This window comes from Choristoneura fumiferana, chromosome Z (genome assembly GCF_025370935.1).
Source record: "Choristoneura fumiferana chromosome Z, NRCan_CFum_1, whole genome shotgun sequence".
Taxonomy (NCBI): Eukaryota; Metazoa; Arthropoda; class Insecta; order Lepidoptera; family Tortricidae; genus Choristoneura; species Choristoneura fumiferana.
This window is the reverse complement of record NC_133472.1, coordinates 43,292,940-43,316,368: the sequence shown is the minus strand read 5'-3', so window position 1 is coordinate 43,316,368 and position 23,429 is coordinate 43,292,940. Positions and strand designations below refer to the sequence as shown.

Genomic DNA, 23,429 nt, shown 5'->3' with positions numbered 1-23,429 from the left:
ATGCTTGATGTTTGTAGCGTGATGACGTCAGTTGGGTTCTAGGATGGCGTACATTGATAGCAGTATTTAATTTGTATGAAAAAAGGAAAATTCAAAGATTCCATTAGGTATTTTTAAAAGTCGCTGAACTAATGTTGTTCAGTTCGACGAGGATGTTTTATTTCTTTGCTCGTATTACAGGCCACACCCGGTATGTGCTACGCATAACTACAATGTTGGTGTGTTCGGGTGTTTTTAGCTTTGGAAGAGGAGGACGAACATAGGTGTTAATATTATAAGAGTCGCACATTATATTACTTTATCAGTCGCAAATTATATTAGATTTTTTTTTTATTTTTTATTTGACTGGATGGCAAACGAGCAAATGGGTCTCCTGATGGTAAGAGATCACCACCGCCCATAAACATCTGCAACACCAGGGGTATTGCAGACGCGTTGCCAACCTAGAGGCCTAAGATGGGATACCTCACGTGCCAGTAATTTCACCGGCTGTCTTACTCTCCACGCCGAAACACAACAGTGCAAGCACTGCTGCTTCACGGCAGGATTAGCGAGCAAGATGGTGGAGCAAGATTAATATTACTTTCTTTTAATGACTTAATTACGTACTATTTACTAGTTTAATATTACTTTCTTTTCCTTTAAAATTTATGGGTGTATTATGCTTGCTATAAAACGAATTATTATTATTGTTATTATTATTATTATGTAGCTTGTAGTTCATGGTAAGTAGAGCTAAAATTTTTTTGAACAGAATTGATTGTTCACGACCTAGTAACAAACATAGTTATAGGATAGTTTAATTGTAGTTGTAAAGTAAATTTAGGTATCATAGTGACATTACGGGTAGTTCAAGGACACATTTAGGGTAGTAACATTGACTTACGAATACATTTCGGGTAGTTATAGTAACCAGCCTCGCACTCATCGCACATCCGTCCGCTGAACTTGCTCTTGCACGTACAGTTGCCGCTGTCCTTGTCGCACACTGCTGAGACGGAGCCGATGGAGTCGCACTCGCAAGCTGAAAGAGAGAGTTGAAAAACTGTTATCCTACTTATACGGATAATATACGGATTTGGATGAAATTAGGTATGTAGATAGCTGGACATCTGGAATTCACATAAGCTACTTTTAATCCCGATATTTTTACGGGATAGGGATAAAATCTTGAAATAACAACCACTGGGCTTAGAGTCATGAAATTTGGTACCTATGTAGGTAGTTTCAAATCTGGATTAACACATAGGCTACTTTTTATCCTGATATTCCCACGGGAAAGGGATAAAATCTTGAAATTTCAACCGCTGCGTTTAGTCTTGAAATTTTGCACAGTTGTTGTAACATAACCTCAATGAAGACCACAATATAAATCTTGGGATTTTCCAGGGGAGTTTTATAAAATTCCGGTATTTCAATTTTACCAGATCGAATAGTTTACGCGTGTGAAGCAGCGGGTAAACTCTAGGTTTTGGAATACTCCTTTTTTTTTATTCAACTGGATGGAAAACGAGCACGTGGGTCTCTTGATGGTAAGAGATCACCGCCCATAAACATCTGCAACACCAGGGGTATTGCACATGCGTTGCCAACCTAGAGGCCTAAGACGGGATACCTCAAGTGCCAGTAATTTCACCGGCTGTCTTACTCTCCACGCCGAAACACAACAGTGCAAGCACTGCTGCTTCACGGCAGGATTAGCGAGCAAGATGGTGGTAGCAATCCGGGCGGACCTTTTCTAGAATACTCGTAGGCGTATAAACAGTGACAACACTTACGCTTGCATTCTGGGGAGTAGTATCCGTCGGCGCAAATCTCACAGGAATGTCCCGAGTAGTTCGGCTTGCAGGGACACTGCGACGGGAGTTAATACGCTTTTATTAGCTTATCTAAAAATAACCTCACTATTAAGTTCAATTCGCCTAAGTTTTATACGAAAGAATGCTTATGTAAGGCTGGCTGCATTTCCGCGCTGGATTGAGCTTATTGTCGAAACTTGAAATCACAACCGTATTTACCATTATTTTCTTTCTGTCACACGGTGTAAGATGAGGTTAGAAAGAGCCAGAGCGTTAAAAAATACGCAGTAGCGGCGACCGCTCAGGTCGCCGGACTTAAAGTGGCGCCCCGCTCATTGAGCGAAGTCTAAACTTTTTTTTTAATAGCTTATGTGTGTCCCACTGCGGGGCAAAAGTCTCCCCGTTCTTATTCCACTCGTCCTAACTCTTGCTCTTTGGCTCTTGGCTTTTATACTTATAATAGATACCTACTAGAAAATTCCCAAAAGTAGGAATCTCACCCAAGGCGCTGGAAGAGCTTAAACCGGCACTGGCAATACGAAGATTAGAAAAGCTGTCAAACGGTTCTCGCTATACTAGCGCCCTCTAGCCTATCACACAAAATTCAATCGTACAGTTTAGCCAAATGGCTGAAAATATACAATTATGTTTTTGTTTGTTTTTGATTTTGATTATGAAAAATGGAGAAATATAATTCACGGGGCAGGTGTTGTCAATATGCCGCCGGACTCCGATTATTTAAAACATCACCTGTACAATTTGTAGAACAGATCAATTAGGTACTAAATCGAAATAATGAACAAGTCTGACCACTACTTACTTTTACCAACCCTAAAAGTTGCGTTTTGGGACTAGGGTATAAGAAAGAAAAGAAAGAAAGAAAATAATTTATAAGATTATAGATACTTACTTTTCCGTCGTAAGGCGTGCAGTGTTCCCCGGCCGTGCCGTTCAAGTTGCAGGTGCAAGGTTTGCAGTCAGGATAGTCAAAGTAACTGTCAAAAGCAGGCTAATTAGCCACTTGTCCCACCGCCGACGATGAGCGAGAAGCGAGTAGAGCGAGTAACTAGAAACGAGTGGGCGAGCAGCGAGAAGCGAGTGTAGTTTTGTCGCTCGGCTTTAAGCGAGTGTTCGCGTGCGACGGTTGATTACTCGCTCCACTTGACTCGCTCGTGCGGGGCGGCCGCCAAGCTGACATCGCTGAGCGAGAATCTATAGCTCAGCGAGTTTTATAGCTCTTGTCGCTGCGACAAAAGATGTAAGTGCGAGTTCTCGCCGACAGTGTGAACAGCCAGCGATCAACTATTACGTGTCTCTTTTACTTAAACAGGATCTTATATCATTTGTTCGTTTCTTGAGCGAGAAAATAGTCGATAGCCAATCGTTTCCTCGCTGGCGGTGAGACAAGTGCTTTAGATATATAAATTACAATGTCACAATATTATAGTATTTTATGCCGCCATGGTCTAGGCAGTTGTACAAAGGGTGGCAAAAGTAGACAACATAATCTATAGACGGGAAGTTAATAAAGAATAATTTAATGGACCAAATAAATAATGATCATTTGAAATAACCATCATAATTTTTGGATAAATTATTGACAATACCAAATTTTATGTTCGTGTAATCAACAGATTGGACAGGATCTTAAATCTTTTGTTCGTTTCTTGAGCGCGAAAATAGTCGATAGCCAATAGTTTCCTCGCTGGCGGTGAGACAAGTGCCTTAGATATATAAATTACAATGTCACAATATAATAGTATTTTATGCAGCCATGGTCTAGGCAGTTGTACAAAGGTTGGCAAAAGTAGACAACATAATCTATAGACGGGAAGTTAATAAAGAATAATTTAATGGACCAAATAAATAATGATCATTTGAAATAACCATCATAATTTTTGGATAAATTATTGACAATACCAAATTTTATGTTCGTGTAATCAACAGATTGATATAGGTTAAGTTAGGTTTATCTATATATATAAAAGAAGAAACTGACTGACTGACTGACTGACTTATAGATCAACGCACAGCCCAAACCACTGGGTCTAGAAACTTGAAATTTGGAATATATGTTCCTTAATAGGTGTAGACGCGCACTAAGAAAGGATTTTTCGAAATTCCCACGGGATAGGGAATAATTTATAATAATAATAATAATAGAATATTGTAAAGATGGCAATTTCTGAAAAAAATGCATTTATGTATTTTGTTTGATATGTACCCGATTAGATACATAAGTAATGAAAATTATAATCAGCAGTTGTATAATATCATAAGAGCGGTCAAAAATGGCGAGTGGCGCAGGTTACAAAGTGAGCGTAGCGAACATACCCGTATGCGCAAGAGTCGCAGGCGGGAGGGTTGAACTCTTTGCGGCACTCGCAGCGTCCCGTTCCCTCTTGGCAGTTGCCGGTGGAGTAGTGCAGGTCGCAGTTGCACGCTAAGACAAAGTCAAAGTCAAAATATCTTTATTCAAATTAGGCTATGACAAGCACTTGTGAAAGAAAAACTCTGGTGGGGACAAACCCGGCAAGAAAGTTAACTTTTATTTAACTTGCAAAGTATAAATTTGGCATACTTATGTAAGTCCGGTGACAGGTGACAATACATTAATCTGGTAGTGAAATTCTGGTGGTCATTGGATCATCTCCACATGACGGAACTCCTCAATGGTTAACAGAGTCGACTTCTTGGTATGGAAATGTAATTTGAATGCCAATGCAAGTACAATCAACAAAAAGCAGTCAGCAAAAAGCTTAGGAGGCTCTGCTAACACTGGATACTTATAGATCGAGTACTGCCTTTTCGCAACGTAACGTTTGGCAACCTGTTTCATTTCGCAAACTCTAAAACTGTAAATATATCAGGATTTATTTCAGGGCCATCGTGTAGAACCCTTTAGGTTAGGTTAGGTTAGTTTTATAAAAAACCTGAAATATTTACAGTTTCAGAAATATTAAAAAGTTGGGAAATGAAAAGTTGCGAAATGAAACAGGTTGCCAAACGTTATTCGCCGAAACAGTAGTAAACCTTATAGATACCTACAAATTAGTACGAAATCCTCGACGCACGAGTCCGACTCGCACTTAACCGTTTTTTTATTAATTCTAAATCAAAATCTACTCACGTTGGCACACGTCAATCTCGTCCCACCGCTTGCCCACCGGCCTGTAGAACGTGGGCTGGCACTTGTTGCAGTTGATACCCTCGGTGTTATGCTGGCAGTTCTGGCAGACTCCACCACCTTCGTAGCGGCCGTGGACGTCCAGAGACAGGTGCTTCTCATCAGTGGCGGGGTCGTACGAGCACTCCGTGCTGTGGTTGTGGCAGTTGCAGGCTGTGGATGGGAGAATTATTAGGAAGGGTGACAAAAGCTATCGTTCATGCTTTGCAAAATTCGTAGGTTTCTCAAGTCAATACGGCGACTGAATTGGCATTGGTCTAAAAAAAACAATGTCTATTTTCATATTTTTTTTTCATAAAATAGGCGAATTAAAGACACCTATTTGAAGGATTTTGGTTTTAGTTGCGTTTTATTTTTTTTACCCTATTTAGAAGTACCGGAATTATAGATAATAAGAATGAGTCAGTTTTGTCACGCCCATACTGAGTGTATAAAAAAAACGTCGCAAAACTGTCATTTTTTTAAACTATCGGAATCGATTGTGCTCTTGGTTCTGAGTAGGAAAATCCTTTGTTTTCCAAATTTTCAAAAAAAGAGAAAGGGTAGGTACACTTTTAATGTCCGTACTTTATATTCACGGGACAGTGATGAATAGTCAGAAAAGAGAGAACAGCGCCAAGTTTCTCGAAGCATATTAGTTTCAATAATAATATATTAAGGTTGGTCCCTGGATTTAAGTGATTAAGGGGCTGTTTCACCACCCATTAATTAACTTTAACTGACGGATAAAAGACGGCATCACATTTAACTGTCAAATAATTTTAATAAATGGATGGTGAAACAGTGGGTTAAGTCCTTACGTTCGCAAGAGAACCTGTCCCAGTGTTGGGAAATCCTCCACTTCTTCTGCTCGAACCCTGGACAGCATTGGGCGCACTGCGGCCCGCAGGTGTTATGCTGGCATCGGCAGACCAGGATGTTCTCTGGGGCTGGGTCGCAGTTCTCTGCATGACCGTTGCACATGCACCGACCTCCAATACTGATGTCTTTTATACTGTAGAAGTACTGAGGGCAAGAAAATTGTATGAGCTAAAGTGGTAAAGCGGCAAACCTATTCCTTTCATCCTTTTTATTCCGGGCTTAGGAATTAAATTTGATTTCGTTGAGTACAGGTTTTGATTGGTTTGAGTGTTTTTGGAATTGGCCTTAAGGGCCAAAGAAACTAAGTAGGTCCTTTTGCTTACTGGTTTTAGTTTTTTTAAATTTTACATGAGGTGCTTTATTGGAGATGGTGTAGTGCAGTCCGAAAAAATCCATTATGGACGACTGAGAAAGGAGGGCCCAGAAAGTACCGGAGTCTTGTCTCAGCCATTATGGAAAGCCGAGAGAGATTCTGATTAGATTCTGTAGACTGCTTAGGTGAGTCTTTTTTTGTTTACTGGTTTCTTCCTTGACCGACCTTCGCCCTTTTCACTCTTTTCTTTAAAATTCAAATCTCAGGGATTTGAGGATTGGGGATTTTCTGACGTATGCATTTATTTAAAACTTAGAGCTACCTTTCCTTGGCCCTGTGAATACCCCGTTAGATGCATAAAATGGTGTTATACTCACTCTTCTGGTAACCGTATGATCCTGCCTGGCGACTGACATGAGATGGCCCAGCAAGTTCTTGGTCCTCAGCAGCCGTAGTCGAACAGTCGTGGCCCTCGTCCAGTCTTGGAGCACCGAGGAGTTGAAGTACTTATTCGCTGAGGGTCTGGAGTTCAGCAGGGAAATGGGTATCTGGAACAACATGTTTCGGTTAAGTGTGCCGAAGACTCACGACTAAAGTTTCGTAGCTGATTTATTTCAGGTTCAACGTATTCGGCTGAGTTGACCACTTGTTCTCCGTAAATAACCAGGGGGCCTACCACGCTCTCTTAATACGATTCAGTTTAGGCTCTAAACTGAACAGCATCGCTATTTCGTACCACGACGTTACTTTTGCGATTCAGTTCAAGCACGGTTCAGCGACAGAGATACAGACATTTTCATTCACTCACTTCAAGCGGTTTTCGTACCATGACGCTTAACTTGAGTGGGAATTGAATCGCTTCAGTGTCAAATTTAGCGATTCAGTATAAGTTACACATTCTGTCAATTCTTTTGGATCGCTTTTATTCAACTAATGAATTTCAATAACTTTTAAACTTTTATTCAAGTTTTATAACTTTTCATAGGTACTCACGACATTGTGCTTCTTACCTCCTCATTGATAAAACTAATTTTTCAATGAGAAAAGAGACTCGTGGATTAGTGACAGCGTAAACATGTTAGTATCTCTTAGGTCTGTGGTAAACATTTATTTGTAATCAACACAACGGTTGCTAAGAACACGTAATGACAGAGTTATGGTTTTCCAAAATACAGAGGTTTTGGTTTGCCTCCTTCCTCTTTGGTTTGCATATAGCGGCATCCCTTTCGCGACTTAGCGTTTCAGTTTCGGACCAGAGACAATATCTTCTTTCATTCACTGGTAAACCATTGAGACTCAGCTCTGAGAAATAAACGTAGTGGTACCAATTTCGACGATTTAGTTTAGGTGTCTAAATTGAACTGCTCTGCGTTTGGATCGTTTATGAAAAGATCATGGTAGGCCCCCAGCACTGGTAAAGGCCAAATTATGTCCAAATTAATTAGATCCTGGTGCTTTAGCCAGCCGCTGCCGAGGCGCGCTCGCTTTGCTCGCATGGATTGCGCGTTGTGGTCGCAATTTGTATCTCGTCGCATCCGCATCAAATTTTCGGAGCCCAAATCTCTTTGAAGTAGGAAATATTTTCCTTTTTCCAGTGCTGATTATGTACGAGGAAATGGTATGATGACACGTTTTAATGGCAAATTTGCAGAAACAGCATTGCAGTGCAGGTGTAATCATGCTGAAGCTCGGACGCGTAATTTTGGCAAAAAGCTGTAGTACTTCGATGTTGGTTCTGATTCTAATACTGCTTTTGGTCTGTACTCACCTCTCCACCTTCCAACGGCACGATCTTGGAGTACTCTGTGCTGCAGATGACTGAGTCGTCTCTCGTGATTGGCTGAAGACTCTCCTTGCCGAAATATCGTTCACAGTCCCTGTAAGTATCAAAAATGTTTGAGCAGGCTACAAATGAGGTGGTCAGAATATGGTTTGTCTGTCCTTCCGTCTTTTAAGACCCTTTTTCCCAAGAATACATGAGGGTATCAAGCCGAAATTACTATAAATTCTTAGGTCTTAGCTTAGTCTACTCTTCGCAATCAATTAAAAGATACGGTCATTAAAAAAGGTGCTCCAAGTTGCCCTAACCGGAAAATTTACGAGTATAGGGTTTCCGGTTGTACCTTGAAATTTTTTTTTTTTTTTTTTTATGGTATAGGGGGCAAACGAGCAGGCGGAATTTGATATGAAGGTACTTATATGGCACAGCCAATTAAAAGAGTCTAAAAAATCTTAACATTCAAAGTCAAAGTCAAAGTCAAAATATCTTTATTCAATTTAGGCTATAACAAGCACTTATGAATGTCAAAAAAAAATCTACCACCGGTTCGGAAAAAACCTCTGCTGAGAAGAATCCGGCAAGAAACTCAACGAGGTATATTTTTTTAAACAGATTTACAATATTATTAAATAATTATGTATACATCAACAAGTATTTAACACAACTTTATTTTTAACACAGTAGGTTCGCTATTTGAAGGGATCGCTAATGCGGATCGGAATTATTTCCAAATATCCCTGTCCATGATATAATCATTAACTTTATAATACGCCTTTGATATTAATGTCTTCTTGACAATAGATCTGAATTTTGTATCCGTTTCATTATAATATTTTTTGGAATTTTATTATAAAAACGTATGCAATTTCCCAGAAAAGACTTTTTGGTTTTAGCCAGTCTGTAACATGGAACTTTAAGCTTCCCTGTGTTTCTAGTAGCCTTTGGCTTATCGACGTTAGTGGGAAAATCACATATGTTCTTCCTAACATACATGATTATTTCAAAAACATAAAGCGACGGCAGGGTTAGGATATCTGTTTCCTTAAAAAAAGATCTTAAAGATTCACGCGTCTTCAAATTCGTCATTTTCGTCTGTTAGTCTTGTCTTTGTCAGCAACTATCAAGAATGACAGCACACAGCGTAATTTTTGTTAAGAAAAGGGGCAACAAATGGATTAGATACTTGCAGTACTCCTAGTTCCTTTAATTCCTTTCCTTTCGTACTAATAATTCTCCTTTTTTGTCGCGTTTTTTGTACTACCAAAGGAATTACTGCGAATGATCCCAAGAAGTACGGGACCTTCGGTGCGCGAGTCCGCCTCGCACCTGGTAGGTTTACTTCAGGTGCTGAACTCTAAAAAGCTCTACTTACTGAGGGGAATCCGAGAAGTACTGCCAAGGCTTGAAAGTCTTCCCGTAGTCCTGACTCTTCTCCAACGCCCAGAGTCCTGGTCGCGGCGAGTTGCCCATCTTCACGAACACATAAGCCACGTGGAATTCCTGAAACAAAAAGACCAATTAACACATGGAAAACGAAAGACTGTTGGCTGTTTATTAGCTGGGGAAAAATAAAATATATATAATATAACATCTAATGATAGTGGTAAGCTAATGGTAGTGGATAACATTGTGGTCTTTGTTGTCTTCATTCCTGAAAACATTAGACATATTATGTTGAGTGGGGCCCAATTCATACCATTTGATGTTTTTTTTTTCATTATAATACATTTTTTCCTGTGTATCGAATCTATTGCCTATATATTTATATGTAAGTCTCATTTACATTGTACAGTCAAGGGCAAAGATATCGAAACGGCCAAAGTTGCAAAAATATGTATACACGACTTTATGCACTTAACATTAAGGCCATGTATACATATTTTTGCAACTTTGGCCGTGTCGATATCTTTGCCCTTGACTGTACCTATGAAATATTCGTCATCAAAGCCACGATAAAAAACATCGTTCGCCTTCATGGTGATTCTAATGATACCTAGTATTTGTTAACAGTCCAGCCGGTTAAGATACAGAGAGGACCAAAGATATACACATAATATAGGTAGAGTCATTCACGATTACGCGTGCCGCGGTTCTTATTACAATGTCATTAATGTCTAATTTTGTCAAAATCACGCGTCTTCGTGGATGGCACTAGGTATATATTTATTAATTACTAGCTTTTTTTTTTTTTTGAAGCCGTGGTGGCCTAGTGGTTTGACCTATCGCCACTCAAACAGAGGGTCGTGGGTTCAAACCCCGGCTCGCACCTCTGAGTTTTTCGAAATTCATGTGCGGAATTACAGTAGGTACATGGTGCGTGTGAAGTTCCCAATCCGCACTGGGCCCGCGTGGGAACTATGGCCCAAGCCCTCTTGTTCTAAGAGGAGGCCTGTGCCCAGCAGTGGGACGTATATAGGCTGGGATGATGACTAGCTTTTTTCCGCGGCTCCGCCCGCGTGCTTTCAGTTATCGCGCGCTGCTCCTTCGGGAACTATGAATTTTTCCGGGATAAAAAGTAGCCTATGTTACTCTCGGGCCCATAAACTATCTCTATGCCATAAATCACGTCGATCCGTCGCTCCGTTACGGCGTGAAAGACGGACAAACACACAAACACACTTTCGCATTTATAATATTAGTATGGATGTACCTTTTATGAACGTATGTACATACACATACGCTCGATTCTTTTTACATTAAAGTCGAGTGAAAAAACCTTGAATTTAATTTTGTAAATTATTTCGCAAAAGCAGAAAGTAACCCTTTAGTCCTTAGCGCTTATTAAAGCCAAGTAGTTATTCAGGGTTTGCAAATATGTTTATGAAAAAAAGAAGCTGTGCTGTGGAGCTGTTTTTTAGACGGTGACCTATACGGATAAATCGTTTACTCGAAAATAACCTTGACAATTTACGACTTACTGATATTGAACCCTAGGGAGGTAAAGTAATTTCTTGGTTGATTAAAGTTGGGACCCATTAAAATAGATTTTATCGCTGGTTTAACAAAACAAAACTGGTATGTTTCATTAGTCGTAAAAGCCATCATTAAAACCAACGTACAGCTGTGAGCAATGGTGCTAAGCGAAATGATGAGTTAAAGAAATACATAATTCATCTAATACCTTTAAAAACGAGCAGTTCTTATACATATCCATGGCTTCAATTTTAGATAACAAAACAGGCATTCAATTTTTTTATTTAACTCATACGTAACCGGGAATCGAACCTGGTCAAAATCTCTGTAAACTATGTTACATTGTGCACATTTTTTCATTGTTATTGTTGATTGTGTGAATCATAAGTGAAAATATTTTTTTACAAGATTTTATTTAACTTGCAAGTGTGTAGGTACAATATATTATTATTGCTAGTTAAATTTGTCGCATTTGCCCAATAATCGGATTGACTTGAAATTTGGCATACTTATGTAAATTTAATGACATACAATAATCTTGTAGTACATCCTGGTGGTCCGGCCAGGATCGTCTCCGCAGGACGGAACTCCTCATCGGTTAATGGAATTTACTTGAAAGGTATGGAAAGCAAATATATTAAAAATGTCATTTTTATTTTTAGAAGCTTTAAATTTAAATCATCAATAAACAAATTATAGTCACTTTTAGTTGGCTCTTCGCTCTAAAGGCTTTTTTTTTTTTTATTCGATTGGATGGCAAACGAGCAAGTGGGTCCCCTGATGGTAAGAGATCACCACCGCCCATAAACATCTGCAACACCAGGGGTATTGCAGACGCGTTGCCAACCTAGAGGCCTAAGATGGGATACCTCACGTGCCAGTAATTTCACCGGCTGTCTTACTCTCCACGCCGAAACACAACAGTGCAAGCACTGCTGCTTCACGGCAGGATTAGCGAGCAAGATGGTGGTAGCAATCCGGGCGGACCTTGCACAAGGTCCTACCACCTGCAAAAACCTGCGGCACCTGCGGCTTTTGCATTTGCATTGATAATCCGAGATTATAGAATTTTTAAAAATAACTTTGTGGTCCTCATTCACTTATTTTTTAAGGATCCTACAGGGAGCGTCATTTAATGCATTCTTATTACTTTTATTGCAAGTCCGAATTGGGCTATAGACCGTTAGAACTTTGTATTATCACCCTGTGTCTGTGTGATATCGCTTCCAAGTATTTTATGTTTAATTATCGGCCACAGCCACCCACTTCATCCTGTCGCCGGTTGGCGACTGATTGCTATAGCATGCTGACACGTTATGTACTATTATATCAATCGCTCGGCTTTTTACAGTTGTCTCATTATAAGAATTCGTTATGTCAACCTCCTAGTCATACCTATATTTATAAGATATTTTTTTAATAATATGTAGGTACAAACGCAGTGTGGTCGCAAAAGCATTGAGGGCTATCGTTTTTTGTCTCACTAGATGGCGCACTGTTGCGTGAGGTTTTTAAGTATGGCTTTCAAAGTCTGTTATTACGGGCGTGAAAACAAAGTTTAGATTAAAATCATATTTAATACACCTTAAAACCGTACCATGAAAATATCGAGCATGCCGCAGTGTTGCATAGTCCCCGTTTTGTTCGGTAAAAAGGGAGGACAAAGGTTTCCGAAAGACAAAACTGTCTCAAAACACAGACATTCATTGCCCCGGAACGCATATTTGCCATAATTAATTTCAGTTATTGCAAAATATTCACAAAAATATTCTAATTATAAATAAACCCGGGTAGTTCACCCGAAAACTATGAGATTTGACATTTCGGAGACCTCACGCTACACTAGCGCCTCTAGCGGCGAATTCATACGCGATAGCCCTCATTGGTTTTAGTTCATGGGCTATAACTATCCTTTGATTTACGTAACACACGAGAAGCGGCGGTTGTAATGCCCTACCCTTTAAAGTTTTAACTGAAAAAAGTTTTAGGTAATGCTCACATAACAAACTGACAATTATAACAATTAATATAATTATGTACTAATATTTCGTCACTACTTAAAAAAAACTCGTATCTCAAAATGGATAATTTTTCTGAGTGCACTTTATGACCATTACGTCAAGGTTCAATTTTGTTGACGTATTGATTTGAGATACGAGATTTTTTAAAGTAGTGACGATTTGTAATAATTTGTAAATTAGAATTACTCCAGTTCAGTTCATTAATTAAATTATAAAACAAAAATTTTAACTAACATAATTTTTACAAGTAACAAGTAAACGTTAAGTACACGACTTTTATACGTTTCCTGAGTTGTGTATGGTTGATCGATACTAGAATATGTATACTTATTGTGTATTGTATTGTATACAAATAATAAACTACCAAGATATACACGAAATTATAAGACAATTCGCTTATTCGCCCAGCATAGTTTTTGCAATGCACTTTAAATGATAACTTAGCATCAAGATAAAGATCGCAAGTTCACGAGAACAGAATCCTTTTACTTACGATATGAGTTGTTAATTAGTATAGTAATACTGAACTGTGACGTCACCATGTTAGACAACTTGATTTTTTAACCTCCGACGCAAATAGAGGGGTGTTATAAGTTTGACCGCTATGTGTGTCTATGGCATCGTGTACCTTTGAATGCAGTTTTTTTATTTGAAACCAGGTTTTCTAACGATGGTTCATAGACATGTTTTATCAACATCCGTTCAGTCGTTTTAGAGATATTGGAATTTTCAGTCAGACTTCGTAATTCCGCCCCCCCCAGCGACATACATACAAAGTTTTTATCACATTTTTAAGATATGTTTATAAGACAAGATAAATTATTTTAAATTAGTAAAATCTCGGAATTCCAACTACCAAGTCCATTGATCATAATTGAATGCTGTTTTACAATACTGAGTCAAGCCACTGTCATTTTGCAATACAATGTCAACTGTTAAAATTCTTTTCTTAGGGTTGACATTGTATTGCGGAATTAATCAGGGTTAACACACTATTGCAAATCAGTATCCAATTATAAACCACTAGAAAAATGTAACGGTTCATAACAACTGGAGTGAACTCGAAAATGCCCAAGTGCCTAAAACGCAGTCGCGTCCTGTTACGGTTTGGGAAACGGTTCCTAATATAACTCCTGCGCAGAGTGCATCGACCCCCGTTACCTCACAGAGAGGACATAAAGTTAAATGTAGACTAGGATACAGAAGAATAAGGAATATACACAACCAGTAGCGTGCGGTGCAAAATGGCTGCTGATATTCTAACCCCGCCATCGTTAATGTGTTTGAAATAATAATGTATGTAAAGAACACATGCTAGTATGCCTCTCTCTGTCTGCTCTTGAATATCAAATCTTTAGAACTCTGTTATACCGGGTGTGGCCTGTAATATGAGCAAATAATTAAAACATAGATCATACTCGTCTAATTGAACAACAATGGATGTTTTTATCCAATAGTATAAAATGAGATATCTAAGGGTAGCTGCCTTCTTGGAGGGGTTATTTGTTGTACTGACCTGTCCCAAGTCAATGGTGAGGTTGACTTCGTTGTACTTCATGCCTCTGGAGAGCGGTGGGCTCTGCCAGCGGGTCTCCATCCCGTCGACGGCATATTCTGGGGGGTGTTTCTTGAGGGGATCGTTTGCGTCACAATCGGCGCATGCCTGGAAAAAAATCGAAAATTAAGTTAATACAACTTCAAAGGAATACAGCCGGTGAAATTACTGGCACTTGAGGTATCCCATCTTAGGGCTCTAGGTTGGCAACGCATCTGCAGTCTGGTGTTCCAGATGTTTATGGGCGGTGGTGATCTCTTACCTTCAGGAGACCTACTTGCTCGTTTGCCATCCAGTTGAATATAAAAAAGGTGAAAAAGATCGATAGATGGTACAAGTTCCCATTTATATAGTCGCGAACTGGGATTGTTCAGTTAGTTTTGACGGCCAGATGGCTGACTACGAAGCATGAGGTCCCGGGTTCGATTCCTGGCAAAAAGTTTGTTCTAGGGTCTTGGATGTTTAATATGTATTTATCTATATAAGTATGTTTATCCGTTGTCTAGTATTCATAGTACAAGCTTTGCTTAGTTTGGGACTAGGTCAATTGGTGTCAAGTTGTCACTGTTCGTAATTTGGCCGTGTAAAGATGTTCTGGTTTATTAATAACCATTATTATAATAATTAATTATTTATTATTTACTACGTGCATGTTTAACTCGGCTAATTTATGAACAGTGGCGAGTGGGTTGCGATGATACATCTGTTTCATATTATCGTAATCTGTAATTTTTAAGTAGGTACACAAAACATTATAAAAAAGGGTCTATCATAGGGCTGTTAGGTACCATAAGAACCGTACCGTACCTTACTAATAGGAAAAAGTTGAAATTCAATAATTTAGTTTTGTTACAGCTACAACATCAATAAAATTTTGAAAATTTTCTCAACCAACCAATATAAAACGATAGGTACCATATTACGTACATTTTCCTTAGAAGCAGGGCTCTGGTAAACTTGATTTTTCTAGATACGGCTGTTGTGATTGTGATTATAGCCCTAAGTATTTCATTAAGGTCTTGATAGACAAACAGACAGGTAAATCTATAAGGGTTCCTTCTTCCTTCAGAGCCATGGAACCCAAGTAACGCTGACGTACGTCACTGTCTGAATAGTTGGCATCTTTAATCTTATGTCATTTGCAATAGAGATGACAGCAGGGTGTCGTCTATTGGGCGTTGTTTCTAGCACTCGGACGTTTACCTTACACTCGTGTTTCTGGCTCTAGATTAGGACTTTCTTGTGAAAGAGAAACGAAATAAATTCCGTATCTTCTTCAATAGTTTTGTTTACTATTTTATTAGGTACAGAAAGACGAGAATACACTCCTCTTTGTTGCACTCAGCAAAAACCGCACGTTGGCAAAAAAGGACATCAATGCAAACGTTACCAATTAGACATCAGCACAAACTTATACTTGCAGCCAAGGTGCAATCGCAACACTAAATCAAATCCCTAAAGTTAAGCAAATTTCTGCTTTACTCCACTGCTTTAAGGCTTTGTCAAGTGCTAATGTAACGTTGCATTAATTGGAGATGGATCCGATTCCCAGTTCCGTGGCCGCAAGAGATAACTTGGCGGTGCCCTATTTCGCGTAACTCCAATTTCTTCGGCTGTCTTCGGCCATTTTCGGCGATGTTCGTGTAACTTCGTGGCAATTTTGCAGCATGTGGCAACCAAATGCTCCTTTTGTCTGGGTCCCGAAAATGATGGCCGAACGGTTAAGTTTATTATTGTTTTTTTGTGCAGTCGTGGATGAATAGCGGGTGCTTGTGAGTTGCAATGGATTGGACTTTTGCAACTCATTTTACAAGCTTGATCTTCTTGTTGGCTTGTCTGTTTCAAACCTTGCAAGCTCAGCCGTAGGACGTCCACTGTTGACATTTCACAGACCTCCAGTTGCATGAGGGGGGGCTGGGTTGCCAATACTCGCCACGCTTGGCAAGCGGGTTGGCGAGCGCAGTATAGGATGTAAGAGTCGCCAAGAAGACGCTGCTGCCCATCTTCTGGTATTAAAATATGTACTTCTGTTTAAAAGGTCGGATTATAAAAGGTAGAGTCAATTTACCTGTTCAAACTTTGTCGGCAAAAGTAATATGGAGTGGAGTTGTTAATCCAGAAATTATGACACTATTCTGTTTTTGAGATGCGGAATCTCAATTTTAATGGTATATTCATTTTTAGAAGGCATATAAAAGTCTAGACTTGTTTTAATTAATCTTAATTGTAACTACCTTCACAAAACGAATTTAATGTTTATATTTACCTAAAATGAAAATAATAAAATATTTAATAATTTTAATAAGGAATAATCATTTTCAGATTTACAGATATGGTAATAAAAACTTTTACTTCTTTTCGCGAATTTCACTGATAATTACGTATGGACAGAGCGAGTATAGTCAGAAAAAAAAGCTTGTGGCAAAAATGATTGGAACAAAAACTAAACAAATCGATCGAAAAGCTTTTATAGGGTGAAATCCGATTCGCGACATTTTTATAAGACCTACATACGTACAGGATAAACGGAGGATTTTCCGGGCTAAAAAGTGGCCTATCGTCACTACTTTTAGAAAAACTCGTAGCTCAAAATAGATAATTTTTCAGAGTGAACTTTATAAACATTACATCAAGGTTCAATTTTGTTGTCATATGGATTTTAGATACGAGATTTTTTCAAAGTAGTGACGCTATGTCACTCTCTGGCGCATAGAATATCACTATGTCAAAAATCACGTCAATCCGTCGCTCCGTTTCGACGTGAAAGACGGAGAAACATACAAACACACACACTTTCGCATTAATAATATAAGTATGGATTGGAGTTCATGTATCGGTATTTTTGACCACCTGGGCCTCTCCGAAATATCTGATAGCGACTGTACCAAGGTCGTCGCTCCATCTTGTTGGAGGCCTACCGACAGCTCGTCTCCCGGTCCGCGGACGCCATTCGAGAACCTTTTGACCCCAACGGCCATCAGTCCTGCGAGCAATGTGCCCCGCCCATTGCCACTTCAGTTTCGCAATTCTTCGGGCTATGTCGGTAACCTTAGTTTTACTGCGGATATCATCATTTCTGGTTAAGATCGCGGGATCGCGGTGGATGCGAAAAGCACAAGACCGGTCTGAGTGGAGAGCCTTGGGGGAGGCCTATGTCCAGCAGTGGACGTCTTTCGGCTGACATGATGATGATGATGACTGTACCAAGATGTAAAAGCTTTTAAAAATAGGTAAATTTAACAACGGGCGAGTTATTTTTCGACGTTTTGATAAGCAGGTCGGGGGTTATTGATATGGTAGCGTTCGTTACACTTATTCTTTATCGCGTACCGGCTTCTAACAGTTAATTTTCATTAAACAATTGCGTAAGTTTTATCTGTAACTGAACATTAGTATAATTCTAACATATAAGGTCTAAAAGTATAAAGAGACGACCACATGGCCTAGTGGTTAGAGAACCTGACTACGAAGCTTGAGGTCCCGGGTTCGATTTCCGTGTCGGGGCAGATGTTTGTATTGTATGAAATTATATTATTATATCTATATAATTATATTTATCCGTTGCTTAGTACCCATAACACAGGCTTTGCTAATCTTACTTTGGGACTAGGTCAATTGGTGTGAATTGTCCCGTGATATTTATTATTATTATTTATTAAAGGTCCTATCTACTGAAAAACAGCTCCACGGCTTTGACCTATTTAGCGTCATGTAGGTACCATCAGCCAAATATGTGGTCTACCACCCTAAAGTTGATAATCGTTTGCATGTCATAAAATAATAATGCCAATAGACGTGTCTGTCAACTTGAAAGTTCGACTTTAGCGACATATTCATTTGATAGGAACTTGTTTAAAAATTGATAGACCACTTATTTTGCTGATGGTACCTACATTTGGGTCTAAATTGACTGGTCGAAAATTGTTAGTCATAATGTAACGTTTGACATAACTCTTTTTTTCTCTGAAACCATTTATTTTCAGAATTGTTATAAAACAAACCTAACCTAACCTATAGAGTTCTACAGGTGACCATTTAAAAATATATGAAAAATGTATGGGATCAGTTGGAAATTTGACTAACAAAAATTATGACAAACAACATTATGACTTTTAAAATTATGGCAGTCGAAAGGATCCATGTATGTCTTGTCTTTTTTCCATTTTTATGTGATTGAGATGTTTTTTATGACGTTATATAAATGTTATATTATTTCTTTATTAACATAACTCAATTGTCGTACATTTAGAAGCTTTTATATAACTTGCAGAGTTCACTTACGGCGTTAGGGTCTCCCCACACGACACGTGAAATCGGTTTTAACCGATCGAAAAACGTTTTCACTTCTCATGCTCGTAAAGTTCGTGTTTATGCTTTATCTAGGCGACATAAAATGATTCTTTATGCTCTAGTGCATAAAGTGAAATCTTCGTCTAAGACCAAGGTAATCAGGTGTCAACAGCCACAAACAAAAAAGTTTCTATATATGTTTTTAATAATTTTTAATTTATGCAATACTTGAAATCAATCAAATCAATCAAAATAAATCAATATAACTAAAAATAATTACCTATATAGCAATGCATGAAAAATGAAAGTTAGGTACCTAGTAAGTGAACAATTATTTCCACTGTTGCTATTTAATTTCCTCTCAATCGAAGTGAAAAGCAGTGTACCTGCTCGGGTAGCTATATGAACGCCTCGGGTAAAATGGCTCTTTTTATGCCCTTGTTGTACAATCTACTATTTATGCTACGCAATAAGGGCAAAACACGTTTTTCCGTCTATAAACGTGGATTCTCAAAATTGTCGTTTTGAAAAATGAACTAAATAGTGTTAAAACTTATTTAGCCAAAACAGAGCGAAATCAAGTTATTAATTTGGTCATTTAGGTACTTTACTTGTACATTATGTATGTACCTAGTTGTCGAATTTAACCCGACTGTATTCTGATTCAGTTTGCAGCTCAACTTAGATAGGGTGGTAATACTGACTTGACGCTATTGGTTTGTAGCGTCGGTTCCATCGACTTTATAACCTTGTGCATTTTTTTTTTATATGTACTTACATACATTACCATGTATTAGCAACAACTGTTTTTTTTCAAACGAAAACTTAATCATTTTTGACGGCACTGAATCTTCCCAAATATTTGTTGAATCTTAGGTGGCCTTATTGCTCTGCATTCTCTGCTAGATAACAGCGGCCTATTTAGCCGGGAGAGATAAAATTATCTCATCCTGTGCCCCATTCATAAAGATAACGGGTTCGATGCTCGGCATTACATTAATCATCAAACAAGAACTTTTTTGTAATTACGTATCTTGATAACATTCTGGAGAAAAAAATGTGATAATAATAATCAAAAAGCTAAGCCATCCCAAGCTACATACTTCTCACTGCTGGGCACAAAGGACAATCAAAGGGCTTGGGCCGTAGTTCCCACACGAGTCCAGTGCGGTTCGGGAACTTCACACACACAAAAGAATTGTTGCGCAGTTTGGTGCAGATTTACTCACGAACTTTTTCTTTACCGTAAAGTGGTACAAATATTTTTTTTTTATCACAGAGCTGGCAAAATGATGGTAAGCGATCACTGCCACCCATCAGGATTACAGGACACCTACGTATCCTAGGATATAGGAGGAGGGAATGAGGGAGAGGAAGAGGAGATACGGTAACACTTTTGTAGTGGCTACGGAACCCTATTTTGGGCGTGTCCGACACGCTCTTGGCCATTTTTTTTTTGTTATTAACCCCGACGCAAAAAAGGAGCGTTAGCCTAATGCCCGTTAGGGGTTTGCTAAGACGATTTTTCGATTAATTGATTTTTTTGCGAAATGTTGAACTTTAAATAGCAAATTTTCATTAAAATCGAGCGTCCCCCCCCCTCCTCTAAAATCTAAACCGGTGGGTGGAAAAATTGAAAAAAATCAGGATGGTAGTAAGTATATCAAACTTTCAAGGAAAACTATAACGGCTAGTTTTGCTTGAGAATTATTAGTAGTTTAAGAGTAAATAGCAGCCTAAGGTATAAAATATACCTAAACTTGGAATATTCCGTATAAAATACGAAATCCTTAGAAAAATATTACTTAATTTTTTCGTAATGGCTACGGAACCCTATTTTGGGCGTGTCCGACACGCTCTTGGCCGTTTTTTTTTAATTTTAACACCCCTAATGTCTTTGGGGTACATACCTGTCCTTGGATCACACGTTCGTCTTCGTCGGCTCCTCCTACGAGGTTACAGTACAGTTCTTTGCCCTCATCTCCGCAGGTCGCTGTCGCGGTTATACGTTTCCCTAGAGCCAAATTGAAATACGGTGGCGTCAATATCTCTGCTGTGGCTCGGTATACGAGCAGTAGTATTATCGCGACCCGCATGGTGCCGCGACGACGGTCGGGCGCGGAATGGAGAGGCAGTGTTAGTGTTGCCAGCTCGTACTTTACAAAAGTAGCTAAATGCTTGTTCGGACTAGGCTAGTATTTTAGTCTAGTAGCGAGTAATTTAGTAGCTAAACGTGTCTGAACACCAAATAATTAGTCGAGCAGATTAGTAAGTAATTTAGTCGAGTCAATATAATATTTTATTAACCTTGTACAATTATGAGTTTACATACATAAAAAAGAAACTAACTTAAGATAGCTTAACTAACTTTAACAATGAAAATTATAAAAAATTACCGCTCTAAAAGATCTGCCTGTGGCAGGGTTCCCATGACGCTGGCCGCATTACCCCTTTGGATCGCAAGTGAGATCCGCTGGGATAATCCATCGAGTCAATCCATTTTATTCTATTTTTTGTGGTAGTTTAGTAGTGTAGTAGTAGCTCCCACCACGCGTCCGTGCTTAACTCGGCCGCCGGCAAACAAGACGTACCTGTCGATTTACTCGAGTTCATTATTTTTGGAGCGCAAGCTGTCGTTTCGATGGATTCTGAGGAAACCACTTTAATGTGACTTTAATAGTACATTATTTATTGCAGAGCGAAAAGTTTAACTACTAAATGAGTAAATAATTACGAAGGACGAATTGCCATTTATGAAAATAATTAAATTAAATGCTTGAGCACGGCTTCAAAATTTGTTACTTCAAAACGTACCAATTGGTACTTTCACGCAATCTCTCGCGATACTTGTTTTTTTTTTTGAAGTAAACGACAGGACTCATAATGCTTTCAATTGGAATTAATAATTTAATTAAAAAATGTATTATAATATAAAAAATATATAAAGGGAAATGGAATAAAGCTTTGTATAACTAAATTACAATTTAAAGTGCTACTGAACGCTTTTTAGTTAACTCACCCATTTTCTTTTATTACCAATTTTTTCGGTTTCATTGGGCTTGAACTCAAAATATTAAAAAAAAAGTGACACTGTTCGAGACATTTTTAAAGACGTTGTTTCTTCCTAAACTAAATTTTAGACTAAGACTGAAAAAAAGGTAGAAGGAATTTGATCGTCAGGTCAGGCTGTTTTTTTAGATTGACTTATCGTAGTGAAAAATTTAATTTAAAAAGTAAAAAATACAGTAATGGACTTTCATATAATTTGCCAACCGCTCTCATCGGCCGGGAAGTGATTTTTATTTTATTTGTGGCAGTCTATAAGGGAGAACTTCGTGTACAATGTTTACGACAGTTAGGTCGACATTACCAAGCAAGTTGGAGTAAATGTTATAATTGAACCGATTTGACAAAAAAGAAAACAATTTTAAAACAAGTTTCTGCCGACTGAGCATATTGTTGGTTGCAAAAGATTGAAGCAAATCGTTGCCAAAATAAACAAAATTTACTTAGCAGTTAAAAAATAATAATATATGTTTTGTTCCAAATATTACTTATTAAAAACACGTGGTCTTTAAAGTATAAAGAAACAGCAACATATCAAAAGAGCTAGACTTTTAGCAAACATTTTTACACAAATGTATTTTTACACAATAAAAGTCGCTAAAATGGCGAAAAAATCGTTAAGTTGGCTACACTGGCCAGTTCGAGCCGGGTTGGGAGGGGCGATGATAAAGGCTGCCTTTTTTTTACGCCGGTGGCGTTGGAGGGTTATAACCTAAAGTTTTGGTTTGAGATGTGTAAGAACTTTAAGTCACTTTTCAGTAATCATTTTTGTACAGGTTTTTTAAACGTGAAATGTCGTATGGTAGTCAGGGTGCAATTTTGTATGTCGAATTTTATCTGCTTCTGTAGTCGGATTGGCTTGAGGTAGGCATACATAATGTATGTCGGCGGCCGATCATAAAATTCGCCAGATCACGAAATTCCCAGGCATATCGTGAAATGGCGCCATTTCATGAATTGGCTAAGGGATATCCGCCATATCGTTAAAAACTCACCGTTTAAAGATTTGCCTGGTGACGTTTAGGCAGATCATGAAAATCCTAGGCATATCAGGAAACGTCGCCATATCATGATCTGGCCAGTTCAAGCAGATCATGAAATTCCTAGGCATATCATGAAACGCCGCCATATCGGTCCTGGCACTTCACCGGCCGCAACCGCGAGTTCACATAATCACCATTATTGACAGACAGCTTGGGGATCGCGCTGATTGATAGTATGATTGTACACTCACCAGCACCAATATCTGACACAACAAGCGTGCATAAATATCTGATACGACTCTATTTCTAGGGCCGGAAGGACGTGTCCGATATTTCTGCACGCTCCGCTGTGGCAGATATTAGTGCTGGTGACTGTACAAAAGAAATACTATTGACAGACCAACCTTTGAGTGGATGAGAGGAGCTACCAGTTAGGGTCCGACAAAGAGTGAGTTTGAGTCAAAAATAGTGGAAGAACTATACTCATACAGTGCTAGATAATAATATAGTATACGCAGAAGACGCTGCCTGTCTTCTATATTTTCCTTCAATCGCCATCTACGACACTCAACGGGATGAGATGGGGACTCTTCTTGTCCAGACACCCCATAGACTATTACGACTCACGCTTGTCCATTTTTTGTTAGTTCTGTCGCCGGCG

The 23,429-nt window shown here is 38.7% G+C and overlaps 1 protein-coding gene across 1 annotated transcript in view; it reads right to left on the bottom strand.

Moving 5' to 3' along the window:
• The window catches only part of LOC141437627 (laminin subunit alpha-like), a 98,199-nt gene extending 77,335 nt beyond the window's left edge, over positions 1 to 20,864 (bottom strand). Inside the window, 11 exon segments of the mRNA XM_074101079.1 lie at positions 887 to 1,024; positions 1,779 to 1,854; positions 2,710 to 2,794; positions 4,134 to 4,242; positions 4,930 to 5,139; positions 5,787 to 5,991; positions 6,538 to 6,708; positions 7,929 to 8,037; positions 9,313 to 9,440; positions 14,391 to 14,537; positions 20,630 to 20,864. Of these exon segments, the coding sequence (XP_073957180.1) occupies positions 887 to 1,024; positions 1,779 to 1,854; positions 2,710 to 2,794; positions 4,134 to 4,242; positions 4,930 to 5,139; positions 5,787 to 5,991; positions 6,538 to 6,708; positions 7,929 to 8,037; positions 9,313 to 9,440; positions 14,391 to 14,537; positions 20,630 to 20,815 (1,564 nt within the window). The 5' untranslated portion in view covers positions 20,816 to 20,864.
• Between the last annotated feature and the right edge of the window lie 2,565 nt (positions 20,865 to 23,429).